This window comes from Raphanus sativus, chromosome 8 (assembly GCF_000801105.2).
Source record: "Raphanus sativus cultivar WK10039 chromosome 8, ASM80110v3, whole genome shotgun sequence".
Taxonomy (NCBI): domain Eukaryota; kingdom Viridiplantae; phylum Streptophyta; class Magnoliopsida; order Brassicales; family Brassicaceae; genus Raphanus; species Raphanus sativus.
Genome location: NC_079518.1, coordinates 3,696,531 through 3,711,999, shown reverse-complemented (window position 1 = coordinate 3,711,999; position 15,469 = coordinate 3,696,531). Strand labels below are relative to the sequence as shown.

Below are 15,469 nucleotides of genomic sequence, written 5' to 3'. Positions count from 1 at the left end.
AAGTTGTTGAGCCAAAAAAAAAAAAAATAAAAGTAGTGGAGTATGTGGAGAAATGGCAAAAAATGAATGAGACGAGAGGAGGGTAACGCGGCTGCCAAACCAAGACACGTGTATAAAGGGCGCCTAGGGGAAGTAGAGATAAAATGACGATGGTGACCTGAAGAAAGAAGAAGAACCCACCGGATCTAGGGCTTCTCTCTCTTCTCTACATTCCCTTCGACGGATTCAACACGCAGATGTTCTGGATTTTACAACTTCTCTTTCTTCAGTTCTCCATCTCAGATATTCAAAAAGTTTTCCTGAAAAAAATTAGGGGTTCTCGATAAAAACAAGGATGATTGGTTCGAATCTAAAGAGTATGCTGCTGCTGCTGGATTTTGATTTAATTATTTGGATTTTTTAAAGGGTACTGGACCTTCACCGAATCAAAAAAAAAAAAACAAGCAATTTTTTTATAAATTAGATTGAAAAAGAAGTGAGTTGCTGCTGAAAGCTATGAGGGCATTGCACAAATCCAAAAGGGTATCATGGCCACCAGATTTTAAACTTTGCCAGGTAAAAACAGACATTTGCAGCTCATTTGGATCCATCCAAGCTTTCCATGGTTGATGATTTCTTTACTTTTCCTTCTAAATTTGACTGATTTTGCAAATGATATACACTGACAGGAACCGCAGAACTATTTTAAGTAGTGATGATGATGTTTTATTGGTTTTTCTATTGCTTTAGTGTCCCTTTAGCTCTTATAATTTTAGTTATTGCTTGCTAGTGTTTTTGAGGAGCAAGAGACCTTGATTACTTATAGAAGTGTGTGTGTGCTATGTTTTTCAATTTATGTTTCCGTGCAACCTTTGCTAGTAGTTCTTCATCACATTGGGATGTTTGCGTATTTTACTTCTTTGGATAAGGAGCTAATCCTGTGAGATACATCCAGTTTTATCATGGGATTTGCTCAGCCTTACACCAGTTTTACTCTTGCTTGAGATCAGTGTAGTCAAGTTATCTGCGATGAGTTATGCCAACCAAGAAAAATGTGTTTTGGCTATCTTCAACGAATGCTTTCGGCCTTTTACACACTCTTGGATGCTGTCATTTGCAACCTTTTTGCTGATGGAAATATATATTGGTAAGATAGGCTGGGGTAGAGGTAGGAATGTCACCCTTTTCCATGTGATTTCATGTTTTCATGGTTTGAAAATTAGCTGATTAGTTAAGGCTGTCCTGAGTTATGAGGTTCTTGTCTTAGACATTACCACATTGATTGTTTCTTTCCTTAATTAAGCCTTTTCAAACTACCAATTTTCTTGTAATAAGTTGATTGGGACAAGCTTTTCTGACTATCTTTGTATTGTATGTTTGAGACAACTTGTCCATTGGTAAATATTCTTTTTTTGTGTGTGTAGTGATTCCTGTTTGAGGTCTACATGAGACTTAAACTAGCATGGTTTGATCAAGACGGCCTATGGTTCATGCGTAACACGTCAATTAATAATTCTGATTTTGATGCTATTCCAGGTACGGCTCTTTATATCTGAGGACTCACCTTCACAAGTTGGATCAGAATCTCAAGATCACCTCCAAGCAAAGTCACATCCGAGCGAGGATAATCTGCCACCTGGTTTCGGTGGACCTCTTTCTGCAAATGAGCCACAGATTAAGTTATCAGACATCCCAGTTATAAAGTGGAAATGCTCTCTCCGGGTGAGCTTGCTGATCCCACTCTTTAAGCCTAGAGTCTTTATATCTTTGAAAGTACTGATTGCAGTTCCCCCACAATTACAATATTGTTTACATCTTCTTTTTATTTATTCCTCTGTAGTTTAATTTAATTGTCCAACCAAATCTTTCCTTTGAGATGATAACCATAGGAATAATACATGGAAAATATGTCGGTAAATTGCTCTTAGTTGGGTTACCCTTGTATGGTTGTATTTATCGTCAGGCTAGTTAAGGATGTTCGGCTCTGAGGATACTCACGAGTATGTTCAACATGGAATAACATGTGTTCTTGCAGATTGTGCTAGATGAGGAATGGAGAGTGGTTGCAGGGGAAGAAAGCAAAGAAGTGGAGACGCAAAATCAGAGGGAACTGAGAGTTCTTGAAGCCTTCTATCCTGGCGCATCAGCTATTCCTCCAAAGTCCGGATCCTATCCCCCTACATAACACATTCATTTGCATATATCCCTTTACTTCTTTTCTGACTTTGGTCTTTTCTTTAAACTCAAATCTGCAGCCCTTCGGTTCTTGCTGATGTTGACAACTCAGATTATGATGATCAGCAAACCGTTGTCATCCCCATCCTACCTGTAGAAGATGATGACATAGATCCAGCATCTGATCTCCCAGTCCAATCTGGCGTGGATGTGGTGGGAACAGAGCCATCAAGAAGCGATGAGAACACATCAGTTTCTTCAACCCTCCCAGCAGCGTCAGAAATAATGGCTGCGTTAACTGCAATTTCAAACAACAAAGAACTAGGCAGCGGCATGATCGACCAAGAACTGCTTATGAAAATCTTGAGCAACCCTAAGCTGGTGGAGAATCTTGTTGCAAACAGTAGTGGTGCAGGTTCAGTCTCCTCCAACGCCGGTAGCCTCTACCTATCTTCGACACACGAAGCAAATGGAGTAACAACCTCAACACCTGCCAGCTCAAATGGACAATATTACCCTCAGCCAACTCCTTCCTTGGTCTATCCTCCTCCAACTTCTTCAGATCAGCCCAACTATGGAGCACCACCAGCCAGAGATGCTAGTTATTACAAGAGCCTGATTCAGCAACATGGTGGGGAAAGACAAGAGGCACCACCGCCAGTTCAACAACATCTCGGTTATCGTTATAACAACCCTCAACCTGGAGGGGGACTTAACCCTGAGATGGTAAATAGCAATAATAATAATAACCAGAGGCCACCAAGGGATTCAAAACAAAAGATAATGAAGCCTTGCATGTACTTCAACAGCTCGAGGGGTTGTCGCAATGGAGCTAACTGTTTATTCCAGCACGATGCTACAGCTTACCAGCCGAGGAACCCAAACAATGGTAACACCAACAATCCTGAGATGCAGACTGCAAAAAGAATGCGATTTGACAGGGACTGAAGCAGAATTAGCATACCACCACCATGCTCTTCTCCTCTTGGTGTGAGAGAGAGAGAGCTTGTTGTTAGCAGCAGAGCAATTTTTTTTTTCTACTCTCTTGCCTGGCTTTGCTGCTATTTAAGTTTTATTTACTTTTTTTGAAACTATTTTCCACAAATCATATAATATAATTAGGGAATTTTCTCTTTTTAAGATGTTCATCTACTCTCATGAAGATTATATATAATTGAGGTAAAACGGAGATTCTAATTAGCACAACAAAGTTTGTAACTTCAGACTGTTTGAACCATTAATTCATTCACCACTCACTACATAATCTTAAAGTAGATGCAGGTTTTCAAATCGGAGCAACACATCAAATGCTTACAACAAGATTGTTCATATTTTGCTAAAGTTAAGTCTTGAGATCGTTTATACATGCGCTGTTCAGAAGCTTCATTCCTTCTTCACTCATCTGCTGAACCTCTGTTGGCGACAGTATCTTTATGCACCTTACACATCCCACAAACTCCCTGCACCAGTTTGTTTATGCAAGTAAAAAAATATGGTAAGCATAATAATATGGTAACTTGTATAGCACGCAGCAACAGTAAGTGTCGAGAAAAGATTTTTCAACAGAAGAGGGGCTTTACAAAGTCATTCGTAAGAGGGGCTTTAGTTTTGGAATGTATATGAATCTCAAGTTTGTGAAGATAAAGGAAATTATTAGGAGAAAAAAAGGTATTTAACTTGAATTCTCTAATAAATAAGCTAATTCAGGACAAAAAAAACAAAATTTCTTTGACTTGGGCCTGGAATGACGCCTTGGGACTGAACTGAATCCGTTTAAATGTTTGACGGTTCGGTTTAGTATAGTGACCGCTGGAAACGGGGTCCTGAGAGTCCTTAAGAACAAAACAATTAAATAATCGGTAGGTCCTATCAAAAATTAAAGATTTGATGCTTAAAATTCTTAAATAAAGATCAGTCTTTAGGAAATCCTTAACATGTGTCGGTCCGCGATTGATTGATATATTTTTTATTTTTTTCTTATTTTAATCTGAAAAAGGAAAAAAAAATAATAATTAAAAATTCAAAAAATATTATTCCTAAGTATTCTTCTTGAGATCCACCACTACGGATGCTCTAATCTACGCTGCTGTAGATATTTTTTCAAACGAGCTTGACTTCCTGACCGTCGATCAAAAGAAGTTCTGACGTGGCGCAATCATACCCGTCCAACATAAGAAAATAGTGGGACGAAAACACAATTCTGTTACGGATTTTAAAAATACTAAAAGTAAGAATATAGAGTGTATCTCAGTTTAGAGTCACACAGGTATAAAGCATCATCTCTCTCCCATACTCTCTCTCCCTCTCTCGTTTCAAATCATCATCTCTCTCCCACTCTCTCGTTTGAAGCACAGAGCGACAATGGTGAATGTATAAGTCATCTCTCTATCATCTCGCTTTCTCACTAGCTACATGTATCTGAGATGCTGAATCTATTATCTTCTCGTTTGTTTTTTTTTTTCTCGGATGAATCTTTGCAAAAACAGAGTGGAAGAAGCAAGCATGCAGCTCGTTGCAGGAGGAGGAGGAGAAAACAATGGTGTGACTCAAGAGGCTAACAACAGTAAGCCTCAAAATCGATCCACTCTCTATAATTTCGCTTCTGATGTTCATACTGACGTTCTGATGTTCTCATACTCGCTTGAGATGGATTGTTTCTACTTCCTAGATCTATGAATGAACTTGATTATCTGAAATCGATTTGAGCCTTCTTATTTCGAATCTATAGGTCTTATGGATTATATCTGGATTGTTATGCTGAAACGCTTTCATATTCCGGACTCTGTTCGTATATATGATTTTCGATCAAGTTTATTTTGACGTAATCTTCATGCTTTTAAGTTTTGAATGTGGTCTCTGCTCCATCTCGCCTGTATAGTCTTTCGGATCAGATCTAGAGTTTTTATATTTCTGAAATCAATTTAAAATTAGCTCGTGTGTAATTATACTGCTCAAGTTTCTTCAGACGAATCTTATATTGGTTTGTGATTGGGTATCATAATTCTCATGAACGTTTAGCCTAATTGTGAATATTATTTTATTGTTTTTGTGGCAGCGATTAGCAATCATGACGGGAGTAACGTAATTTTTACTTGTTTTGGAATATTTTGTTTTTTCCCACAAACTAGGAAAGAAATTCGCACGTACACGCGGACTATTGAGTACTTTACAAAATATTATTTGTGTACAATTTTTCTACATTTATTAACTATGTATTTTTTACTATACACAAATCTGCAAAATATACTATACGCATATTCAAAATTAGTTTGAGTTACTTTAAGTTTATTTTATATTTTATTTTAAAATACCGATCAATTAAGAAATTTATGAAAAACAAAGATAAAATATTGAAAATGTTAGATACTCAAAAGAATAACAAAAATCCTTAGATGTGTTTTAATAAATATTTAGAACAAATAGCAATTTGTAAACGAATCCATTTACAATTATAAATAAGAATTAATCTTAACCTTATTATTACTGGAAAGAAACTTCTTATATATAAAGATTTTTAGTTGACAAAAAAAACATATAAAGATTTTTATTACAACATATATCTCTACTTCTATGACATAAGACTAATGGAGTAGTAAATAGCAGATGAATATTGTCTAAATCGTTGTAAGCAACTAATTTTTTCTAGATAACCAAAAAAATTGCTCTGATTGCTCATTTATGGATTAAATTAATTAATATTTATATTTTCTTTTAGAAAATAACAGACTAGTCGTGAAAATATATAATGTTAAAAATTAAGTGTTACAAATTATATAGAGTTTAATATACAATTTTAGAAGATGTAACTGTTGAATAACTTTAATTAACGGAATGAAATGAATATCTTTAGAAATGTAACTACTTAAATGAATGGTTGTCTTCTAATCTCAACCCTACGTAGGTAATTCATCTTTAAAATAAACTAATCTAAAATATTTAGCTAAAAGATTCTTATAGAGAATGTCGATCTAAGAAAGTTAAAAACTAAGGATCCTCTATATTCTAACCTAAAACTAAAAAAAAAAATATTATGGTTAAATAGAAACCATGAGTATATGAAATATCATGTAATGGAAATAGAGTGCCAAATTTATGTTGCATAGAGTTCTCCAAGATAAAAAAATATTTTTTAAGAATACTATATTATAGAATAACAAAAAAAATTAAGTAACAATTGGAAGAGATAAAATTATTTCATGAAGATTAATATAATTGAAGTAAAACGGAATTTCTAATTATCACAACAAAGTTTCTAGTTTCAGACAGTTTGAAGTTGAACTATTGATTCATTCATCACTCACTACATAATCTTAAAATAGTTTGCAGGTTTCAAATCGGAACAACACATCAATTGATTACAACAAGATGGTTCTCCTATAAATTAAGTCTTGAGATCGTTAATGCATGCGCTGTTCAGAAGCTTCATTCCTTCTTCACTCATCTGCTGAACCTCTGTTGGCGAAAGTATCTTTATGCACCTTACACATCCCACAAACTCCCTGCACCAGTTTGTTTATGCAAGTAAAAAAATATGGTAAGTCAGAAACTAAGGTGGAGTTAATAGGAAAGTGAGAGAAAGACTTACTCCCATGGATCATCTCCTACAAGAAGAACATCACTCTCATAATCAACATATACAAGCTTCCATCCCGAGCTTTGCGGGCGAGTGAGCAGTCCTTCAAGTCCAAACATGCACTCAATTGCAGACTTTAGCTCTTCATAGTCCCTGAAGCTTGTTACATCAATTGACCTCCCAACTGACCCGGTTTTTTGGACCTACAGAAACCAAAGTTCAAAATCTCAGATGATTTGAGAAAAATGTAATGCTTAGTGAGTGGAAGGAGAGGTAGCTTTTGTTTACCTTAGTGTAAGTTCGGACACGGGGCGTTGCAAGTTTCTGCCATGAGCCTTTACTATTATTCTGCTGCTGCAGCAGACTAGTATCATCAAAATCAACATTGCTTGAAGATGTACCACCAGTTCCTCCAGAGTTATCTTGGCGAGACAAGGCCTGTGATTCTGCAAAGCTAGCAGATGTGATCTGCGACTGCACATCTTGAGCAAAACTGTTATTGTTGTTGTTGTTGTTGTTGTTGTTCCCGACCAAACAATTGAACTCGGTTTCTTTGATGGCACAGAAGTCATCAAGAACTGTGTTGGAGAGTGGAGGAGGAGTATCTAGAATGTTGCTGTTTGTGCTATTACTCATACACATGTTCTGACAACCACCATAAAGGTCTTGCTGCATCAAGGGACTGAACTGGTCAAACTTCAGACCGTTTAGCTGATTGTCCCACACATCCTGAAACAGCGGTGAGTTTGTTGAATCAGGTAGCACAACGGGTGAAGACTCGTTGGAGGATAGCATCAGTGGTTGCTTGTAAGATCCGGCAAGAGACTGGAAGGGAGAGACTTGTGATGTCAGCTCTTCCGTTTCCAGGAAAGAGAATCCATTTACTGGATCAGACTGTTGTGGTGGGTATATCTGTTCAGGACATGGATCAGCAGCTTGTAAAGGAGACAAGCCACTTGGTTTTTGAATCAGCTCATTAACCTTTTCCTCATTACACACTCTAGCCTGTTCTTTTGACTGCTCCTTGTTTCCATGATTGACTCTCCCAGAGCTGCTTTCAGTATTTGTAGGAGGATTCATAATACTCTGTGACAGGTTCTGTTCTTGGCCACTAGTATTGGAAACAGAAGGATTGTTGTTTTGCACCACCTGGTTCATCACCATTGGTTGCTGCTGCATGTTCACATCTCCTAGTAAACAACCTCCATGCCCCATCAAAACATTCTGCTGCATCTCAGACATGAAAGACGTTACAACATTTTGGTTGTTGTGAGGTCTCATCATCATCATTTTCATAAGCTGCTCTGAAGCCATGTTTGGAAATGATGCATAAGGCACAACCCCGTTTGTAAGAGGCCGTTTGATCAAGCTACCCCATTCGGTTTCCCCAGCTGCAAATATCATTAAACAGTTATTGATTCTGCAAATCATATTGAAAAAAAAAAAGATAAACAATAAGTAACATTTTTCTTTTTTGAACTTACCAAAGTAAGATGGATGGAACTGGCGTTTGAGTCCTGAGGTGAGTGAAGGAAAGATGAAGAGACTTTCAGGTGTTTCAATATCCCATGGACTAACCCTAGTAGGCTTATCATTACATCCAGGCTCATCCCATTCAACTTGAAGGTTACGCCACTTAGAGCCAGGCCATCTCAATGGATCCAAGTCGCTGATTCCAACAATGGTTCCCATGTATCTAAATAAATATACATGGAAATGTGAACAAACCAAAACCATATTTAGTTAGGGGGGTAAGAAACAGAGATACATTGTAGTTTAGTGGAAGACACTTACCTGCGTTTCCCTGAATCTTCAGTTTCAAACATCATTCCAAACCTCATACCAACTGACAGCTGAGATCCACATATTGCCTTACGGTACTTAGCTAGAGGGATCACAAACTCTGCTGGACACGCTCTGAATGAAAACAAAACACCGTTAATAATTAAGCTCTTGTTTAGTTTTAGTCATGTGAGAAGATTGTTTTAGATGCTAACCTTGGATTAAAGAAAATCAAGAAAGGAGTGCGGTTTGCAGTTGCGTGAGCCGCAGCAGCAAGAACACCAATGTGCATGCTGTCCGCTGAGAGAACTGATGAAGGAAGTGCTGTTTGTTGCCGGTTAGCTCGCCTCACACCAACCATCAGCTGCGACTTCTCATCTCTTATGAACAAGACGGAATCTCCAGCTCTCAATCTCTTTGAGCCGACAAACAAACTCCACCCTGTTGTTAGGAGATGTCTCTTTGGTTGTCCTGAGAATGCAAGCAAGATCTGAGCTCAAATATCAACTAAGTCAAGATAGATAGATAGATAGAGAGAGAGAGAGAGAGAGAGAGAGAGAGAGAGAGAGAGAGAGAGAGAGAGAGAGAGAGAGAGAGAGAGAGAGAGAAATCTGTTGGACTTGCCTCGGTAGATATGGCGAAACGTCCAAGTATTCTCATGAAGATCTCGAACTACAAGCTCCTGCGTTGGTGGCTGTGCTGTGTAGTCCTGTAATGTACATAGCACGTCACACAAAAGCAGCAAATATGCATACAAGTGTTTTTTTTTCCTGAGGGGGAAAAGAGAAGACTACTCACCAACGGTGGAAATAGCTTCTCTGCAGCTCTACGTGGGACGGAGAAACCTCCATGTGTGCTTGTATCACTTGCAGTAAGCGTTTTGCAGAAATACTCAGATGGGTGCTTGCTTCCTCTTAATAGTCCAAAGTCTGGTACAGGTAACACATCTCTCTCCTGATTGCACAAAACCATTTTAAAAACTTTTTCACTTTTTCAATGTGTTTTAAAAAAAAAGGAAAGTTGCAAGAATTTGAAACTTACAGAGTGAACAGGTTGTAGACTCATCTGAGCATAGATTTCGTCGCTGTCTTTGTCTGCCTATCAAAATGAAACAAAACCATCGTCAAGAGAAATGATATAAACTATTTGCAAGTTTGGTAAGAAAATGTGAGAAAGATTAAGGCATACATGAAGGGTGACATTATGGACTTGGCACATCAACTGAGATGGAAGATTTGGATAGTTAGGAACTTGGGTTGTTGCTGATCTTCTGGTTGAAACAGAAACCTGGTTCAAAGCAAACAAGTCAAACCATTGAACAAGAGCTTACAAGATTACAATGTTGTGCTTATAGACACCTACCTGTTCACTATGACCTTGTGAGAAGTAATACACTAAGCTACCAACTTGAGGGAGAGAAACAAGAGGGCCTGCACAAGCGTGCCATAGCATAGAGTTTATCACCGGCTTTCTCGTTCCTGAACATGTACCAAACCAAAAAAAAAATCAGGACAAGTGTTAACAAAATTTCAAAATATGTACATTGGACTAAATCTGAAAGAAAGATTTAAACCTGACTGGTCTTTTAACAGCTTCATCTCTTCAAGCAGACTAGATTGTGAAGTTGCTGTTGTTCCTCCTCCATTAACCAAACCATTTGTTTTCATCTTGTCCTCAACGCAAGCCAATGAAGACATTCTGTTTGGTCTCTCCCACACTTAACACTAGGCTTCTAAGCTAGAGTAAGATTATTTTTCCTCACAAAGTCCTAATTTTTTTTTTTTGACCCAAGAAGAGACAAAGAGCCTTATTGAGCAAACAGGCTACAAGATAAATCAAGAAAGCAGAAGAATTAAAGACAAATCCATTTCATAGAATCTGTTAATTTTTTTATTGGTTAAAAAGGACAAAACTCTTACACATGACAAAAACAGAACAGAAGAGAGTGTGAGAGATTAAAGAACATCCATTAAAGGGACTACACACAGACAAGCATGTCTCTCTTGTGGGGCTTTTGCCTCTTTCCCTATCTCTCTCTCTCTCTCTTCTTTTCTCAGACCAAAACTCGACCCTTCAATGAACAAGAAAAACCAAAGATGACATTATGAAGCAAACAGTTTCATTCTTTTGTTTTCTGGATGCAAACAAGAACAAGAAAGAAATGATATAGAGAGAGAGACAAAAGCTTTAATAAAGAAAAATCTTTCCTTTTAATTTCTATAAGAAAAGTCCATTTACTTTCTCTCTCTATATATATGTATATAAGCATGAATATGTGTGTTTTTTCTTGCTTGGAAATGGGAAAGCGTGTGCATGCTCTTATCCTGCGCTTAAACTTTCTGTATATGGCGATGCCGTTGCAGCTTTGTACTCTCAAAACGAATAATATTTATATTTTATTTGTTTCACATTAATTAAGATATCTCTGGTGTCGTCCTATATATCTAAAGTTTAAATAATGTTTCAACAATTTACGTCAAAAATTAATAGAGTAGTAAGCACGCGTAATCTCTGGAACGCCCAGAAATGTAGTTGATTGTACAAGTACTTTCAATGCTTATGTTACAAGTCAGATAATAAAGCTTTAAAATAAGTACCATGGATGACAGTGTATTTTATTATTCTAATAACAATTTAACATTTTCATCCAAAAGTGTTTTGCTTTTTCAACCATTTCGGTTGATTTTGTAAAATGTATAAGAATAATAAAGCGACAAATAAAATTTGATTTAACTTTATGACAAAGGAGGTTTCTTTTCTAGTAGCAAAAATAGAGATACTTTTCCAGAATGTTTTTCTTTTTTCTGCTTATGTTTGGAAAATGGAACGTGAGTGGTGAGACTTTGGGAAGGAGGTCTAGAGAAGGTGCGTATGAAATAAGAGAATGTCAAAGTGGCGTATATTAGCACGATGCCTGAGAGATTAAAAGAGGAAGTGTATCTTGCAAGTGTATTGTAATTTGTACGTTTCTGACCATCTTAAGATCGTGTAACAACTACCAAATCCTATAAGCTATACCATAATATTTTAGGTGGGTATAACATTTTAGGTTCCAATTGGAAAAAGTAATTCAAGCATTACAGATCATACATATCAACTCGGAACAAATGCATATCAAACGGATCGTACAATATAAATGCATATCAAACGGATCGTGCAAGCATGGCAAATAAACATATCAAACAATTATTATAATTTTGAATAATAAAACAGTTCAAATAAATCAAATTATATGTTTAAATAATAAAAATTATAATAAAATATATCAAAATACATAACATAAATATATAATACATAAACGATAATAAATTTTGCACTAAAATCTTGTTGTGCAATTTTGAAATTAAATATGAAAACAGTAAAATTTAATGAAATATATATATAACTAGTATACATATTTAGACTATTATATTTTGCATAATATATATTACAACTAAACATGCATTATATAAATATAATAATTTAAATAAATGTAAAGTTATATGACAAAAATAAAAAGACAAATATATAGTCAATGATAGTTTTTATATTGTTAAAGTTATAAGTAAAATAGAATGAAAATATCGTATTTACATGTTATTATTCTAAAACCATGGTTTTCCATTTCAAAATCAAAATATGAAAACATTAGAATTTAACGAAATAACATCTCTTCCACTAGTATACATATTTAAAAGGTATTACTATATATTTGCATAATACTTATTATAATTAACGCGCGCACACACACATATATATATGATCATTTAAATAAATGGAAAATCATTTGTTGAAAATAAAAAATAAAAAGAGGAGACAAATTAGGTTTGTATTGTCGATGTTGTAAGTAAAATAAAATGAAAATTATTTATAAAAGCAAATAAATTATAAAGTTAAATATTTGTAATTTGTAAAAAAATCATTTATTGGCCAAAAAAGTAGATCAACAATAACAAATGTTAACGAGTGAAATCTGCATGGAAATCCCGCTTTTTCACAAAAGGACAAAAAATATTGAATTGTATATAGATCTTTCGTTAACTGTTTTTTCAAATCAAAAAACACAAATAAAAACTCTAAGGCAAGAAAACTATACATGCGGATAAACTGCACATGCTCCCACTACAAGGCGATTCGAACACTAATTAGTAAAAGTTTTTCTTCGAGAGAAGGCTTAATATTTTAGTAAAAATTATGATTGCTCTTCTTTCATCCTACTAGCATCATCATCCAGATGAAGTGTACCGTATTCCCCTCTACATTCGCAGCAGTTTGTAGCTCCCAGCATTCCCTAAGCGAGAAAGCATGATTTTTTAGCCAAACAACTCTTGTTATCAATCACAATACATTTCTTGTCTTATATAAAATGGAATCATGTGAGAGTATAAGTTTTAGAATTCAAGAAACCAAAAACAACACAAAAAGGTGACAAGAAAAAGTGAAATGCATTATTTGGTTCTTTTACGTCTGAAATTTTTGACCGCTCGGCACGCGTGAAGTGGACGGCAAATCAAGTTAAATTTATAATTCGGATAATCGTGGATTATAACCGTGGAGTACATACGTTAGGTAATTCAAGCTCAGTGTAAAACTATTACGTAACATATGCATACATTAATATGTTATAACCGATAACCGTGGAGTATTAACATAATCTGTGGAGTATTAACGTACCTATGTTGAGCGAGCTATCTCGGTTATCAAGTCAAATTAATGCGATTGAGCATATGTGGATAAGTTGATCACATTAGATGTGTAAAGTTACAATAATAATATGAAAATAAGGCCACGTCATAATATTCCATATTTGTGAAAATTCTATTTGATTCTTTCGCCAAGTAACCCTCTCCAACTATAAGATCATGCCATCTTCGTGATTATCACATTCCTAACCGTTCAAATTCTATTATATTTGTTTTAAAATCACGTTCTCTGTTTTTTCATTTCACTTTCATGTGTTTAATGAGTCTTGCTATTAAAATAGGCCAGAACAAAAGATCCAATTCCAATAAAGTTCAAGTTAAAACCATCTCCATCTTCATTCCATTAATTATAAATACAATTTAAAGTAATTTTTCAACAAACTTTATACTATTTCCGCTCTATAATAGATTAGAAAATAGATTTACTTCATTAAAAATAATTCATTTTTGTTTTATTTAATATTATGGTTAAAATAGTGTATGATTGGAATAAAACTAAATTTGTTTTTAAAGTTATTATTTTTCAAGAAACATTGAGTATTACATCGGAATGTTTTAAAATCTCTATATTAGATCCAATTGATAGTAATTTTTAGAGCATTTCTAACCCATTATATATTTTACTATAATTTTTTTTTAAAAAATTGAATAGTGAACAAAAAGAAAAAAAAATTTGAATGAAATAAAAAATATGGTTGGAGATACCTTTACAACGCAAAAAAAAATCTATTTGGTGGAATTGAATTCTTGTAAAAACTACAAAATAGGACATCTACCAATTTGACTAAATTTTTTTTTTCAAATCTTCTTTGTATCTATTAGGTCATCTTCAACTATGACGCCAAATTTAGTGTTGAAATTATATAAATTCGATGTTTTGGTATTAAATTTTATTTTTTATTTTAAAAATAATATTTTATATAATTAACTTTTTGCTTTTGGTTGTTTATTACATTAATTATTTGTAATTGATTAATTATATATTTATTAAAATTTGTAATTTATTTTCTGTTTATTTATATATGTTATTTTCTTTTAGCTCATTAGTATATTTATTTTATTTTTTTGCAAAAATGACTCAAAACTTAAAATCAAACACAAAACTAACTAATGACTTTTTGAAACTTTGTTTTGTTTTATTCACTTAAAAAGTTCAGATTATTCACAAAATGCAATTTTTAAAAAATAATCCAAAAATAGTTGTTTTACTAAATCATCATCATCTTTCTCTTTTGTTTTCGACATTATCATTGTCATCAATACATCAACCATCACAAACAAACAATTTCAAATTCTAAATGCACCTAAAATTAACATCTACATCTTCGTATTCTTATTTCTTACATACACAAACCATTTTCTTCTCATTTCCTCTTTTATTTCATCCAAAATCCCAAATTTTTTGTTTCAAAATTTGTAAACTTACCAGAATTACTCAAGTTCATGATTTTTGGTCAAAAATAAACGAATAACTTTTATTAAAAAATGATGTACTCAGAGAAGTTAAACATAAACCTCATTAGATCTAACAAATTTGTAAACTTACTAAAGTTACTCAACTTCATGATTTTTGGTCAAAAATGAACGAATAACTTTTATAAAAAAATGATGTGTACTTGGAGAAGAAGTTAAACATAAATCTCATTAGATTTAACAATGAGTTTTGAATTTTTCCAGATCTGTTATCTAAGAGCATCTTCAACTCATTGATATTTTCACCTATATAATTATATTTAGAGGTGAAATTGCTCTATTCCACTTCTATTTATTTCTCTATAACATATATATATATATATATATATATATTTTTCTCTATTTATAGATGAAGAAATAACATTCCTCTATTTTTTATTATACAAAATAAAGATTGATATTTTAGAGAAATACATTGGAGCATATATCACATATATTATAGAGTTCTTTTATTTTAAAGGTGAAAATAGCAAAATACATTGAAGATGGTCTGAGAGACTTTTGCATGATTTTTTACAATGAAAAAACTTATACAAAAATCTTTTAGTTAGTGTAGAAGTTAGTTTTGCAATTAATATTGAATTGAAATTCAGTGTAAATTGCATTAAAATTATATGACTGACACTTTTTATTCAATTAACGAATGTTAAAATGATATTTAATATGAAATAGATAAAATTATTACCAGATATTAGTTGTTTTTATTAGTACCGCTGAACCAGTAAAAATGTTAAATTGTCTTTTTTGCCATCACAAACGGAGTTTAGCAGTAGTATCCAATACCAAAAAGACACGTGATAGTCTT

General features: G+C 34.0%; 2 protein-coding genes across 4 annotated transcripts; one reads left to right on the top strand and one right to left on the bottom strand.

The window, feature by feature from the left end:
• The first annotated feature begins 132 nt into the window (after nucleotides 1-132).
• LOC108837326 (zinc finger CCCH domain-containing protein 6-like) lies at nucleotides 133-3,296 on the top strand. 2 transcript variants are annotated; one of them, XM_056993287.1, is made up of 5 exons: nucleotides 133-356; nucleotides 464-555; nucleotides 1,516-1,701; nucleotides 2,015-2,139; nucleotides 2,235-3,296. In XM_056993287.1, the coding sequence occupies exons 2-5, from the start codon at nucleotides 496-498 to the stop codon at nucleotides 3,100-3,102; spliced, it is 1,239 nt and encodes a 412-aa protein (XP_056849267.1). In that variant the 5' UTR covers nucleotides 133-356; nucleotides 464-495; the 3' UTR covers nucleotides 3,103-3,296. The 2 variants fall into 2 exon arrangements, with proteins under 2 accessions (XP_056849267.1, XP_056849266.1); XM_056993286.1 differs by having other exon boundaries at nucleotides 133-555.
• A 68-nt stretch (nucleotides 3,297-3,364) lies between these two features.
• Nucleotides 3,365-10,719, bottom strand: LOC108820953 (auxin response factor 5). 2 transcript variants are annotated; one of them, XM_056993280.1, is made up of 12 exons: nucleotides 10,083-10,719; nucleotides 9,872-9,987; nucleotides 9,698-9,796; nucleotides 9,551-9,607; nucleotides 9,308-9,463; nucleotides 9,134-9,218; nucleotides 8,725-8,980; nucleotides 8,522-8,644; nucleotides 8,212-8,423; nucleotides 7,016-8,118; nucleotides 6,740-6,930; nucleotides 3,365-3,614 (listed from the first exon to the last, which is right to left on the bottom strand). In XM_056993280.1, the coding sequence occupies exons 1-12, from the start codon at nucleotides 10,204-10,206 to the stop codon at nucleotides 3,497-3,499; spliced, it is 2,640 nt and encodes an 879-aa protein (XP_056849260.1). In that variant the 5' UTR covers nucleotides 10,207-10,719; the 3' UTR covers nucleotides 3,365-3,496. The 2 variants fall into 2 exon arrangements, with proteins under 2 accessions (XP_056849260.1, XP_018449492.1); XM_018593990.2 differs by lacking the exon at nucleotides 3,365-3,614 and adding an exon at nucleotides 6,336-6,653 and having other exon boundaries at nucleotides 10,083-10,716.
• Between the last annotated feature and the right edge of the window lie 4,750 nt (nucleotides 10,720-15,469).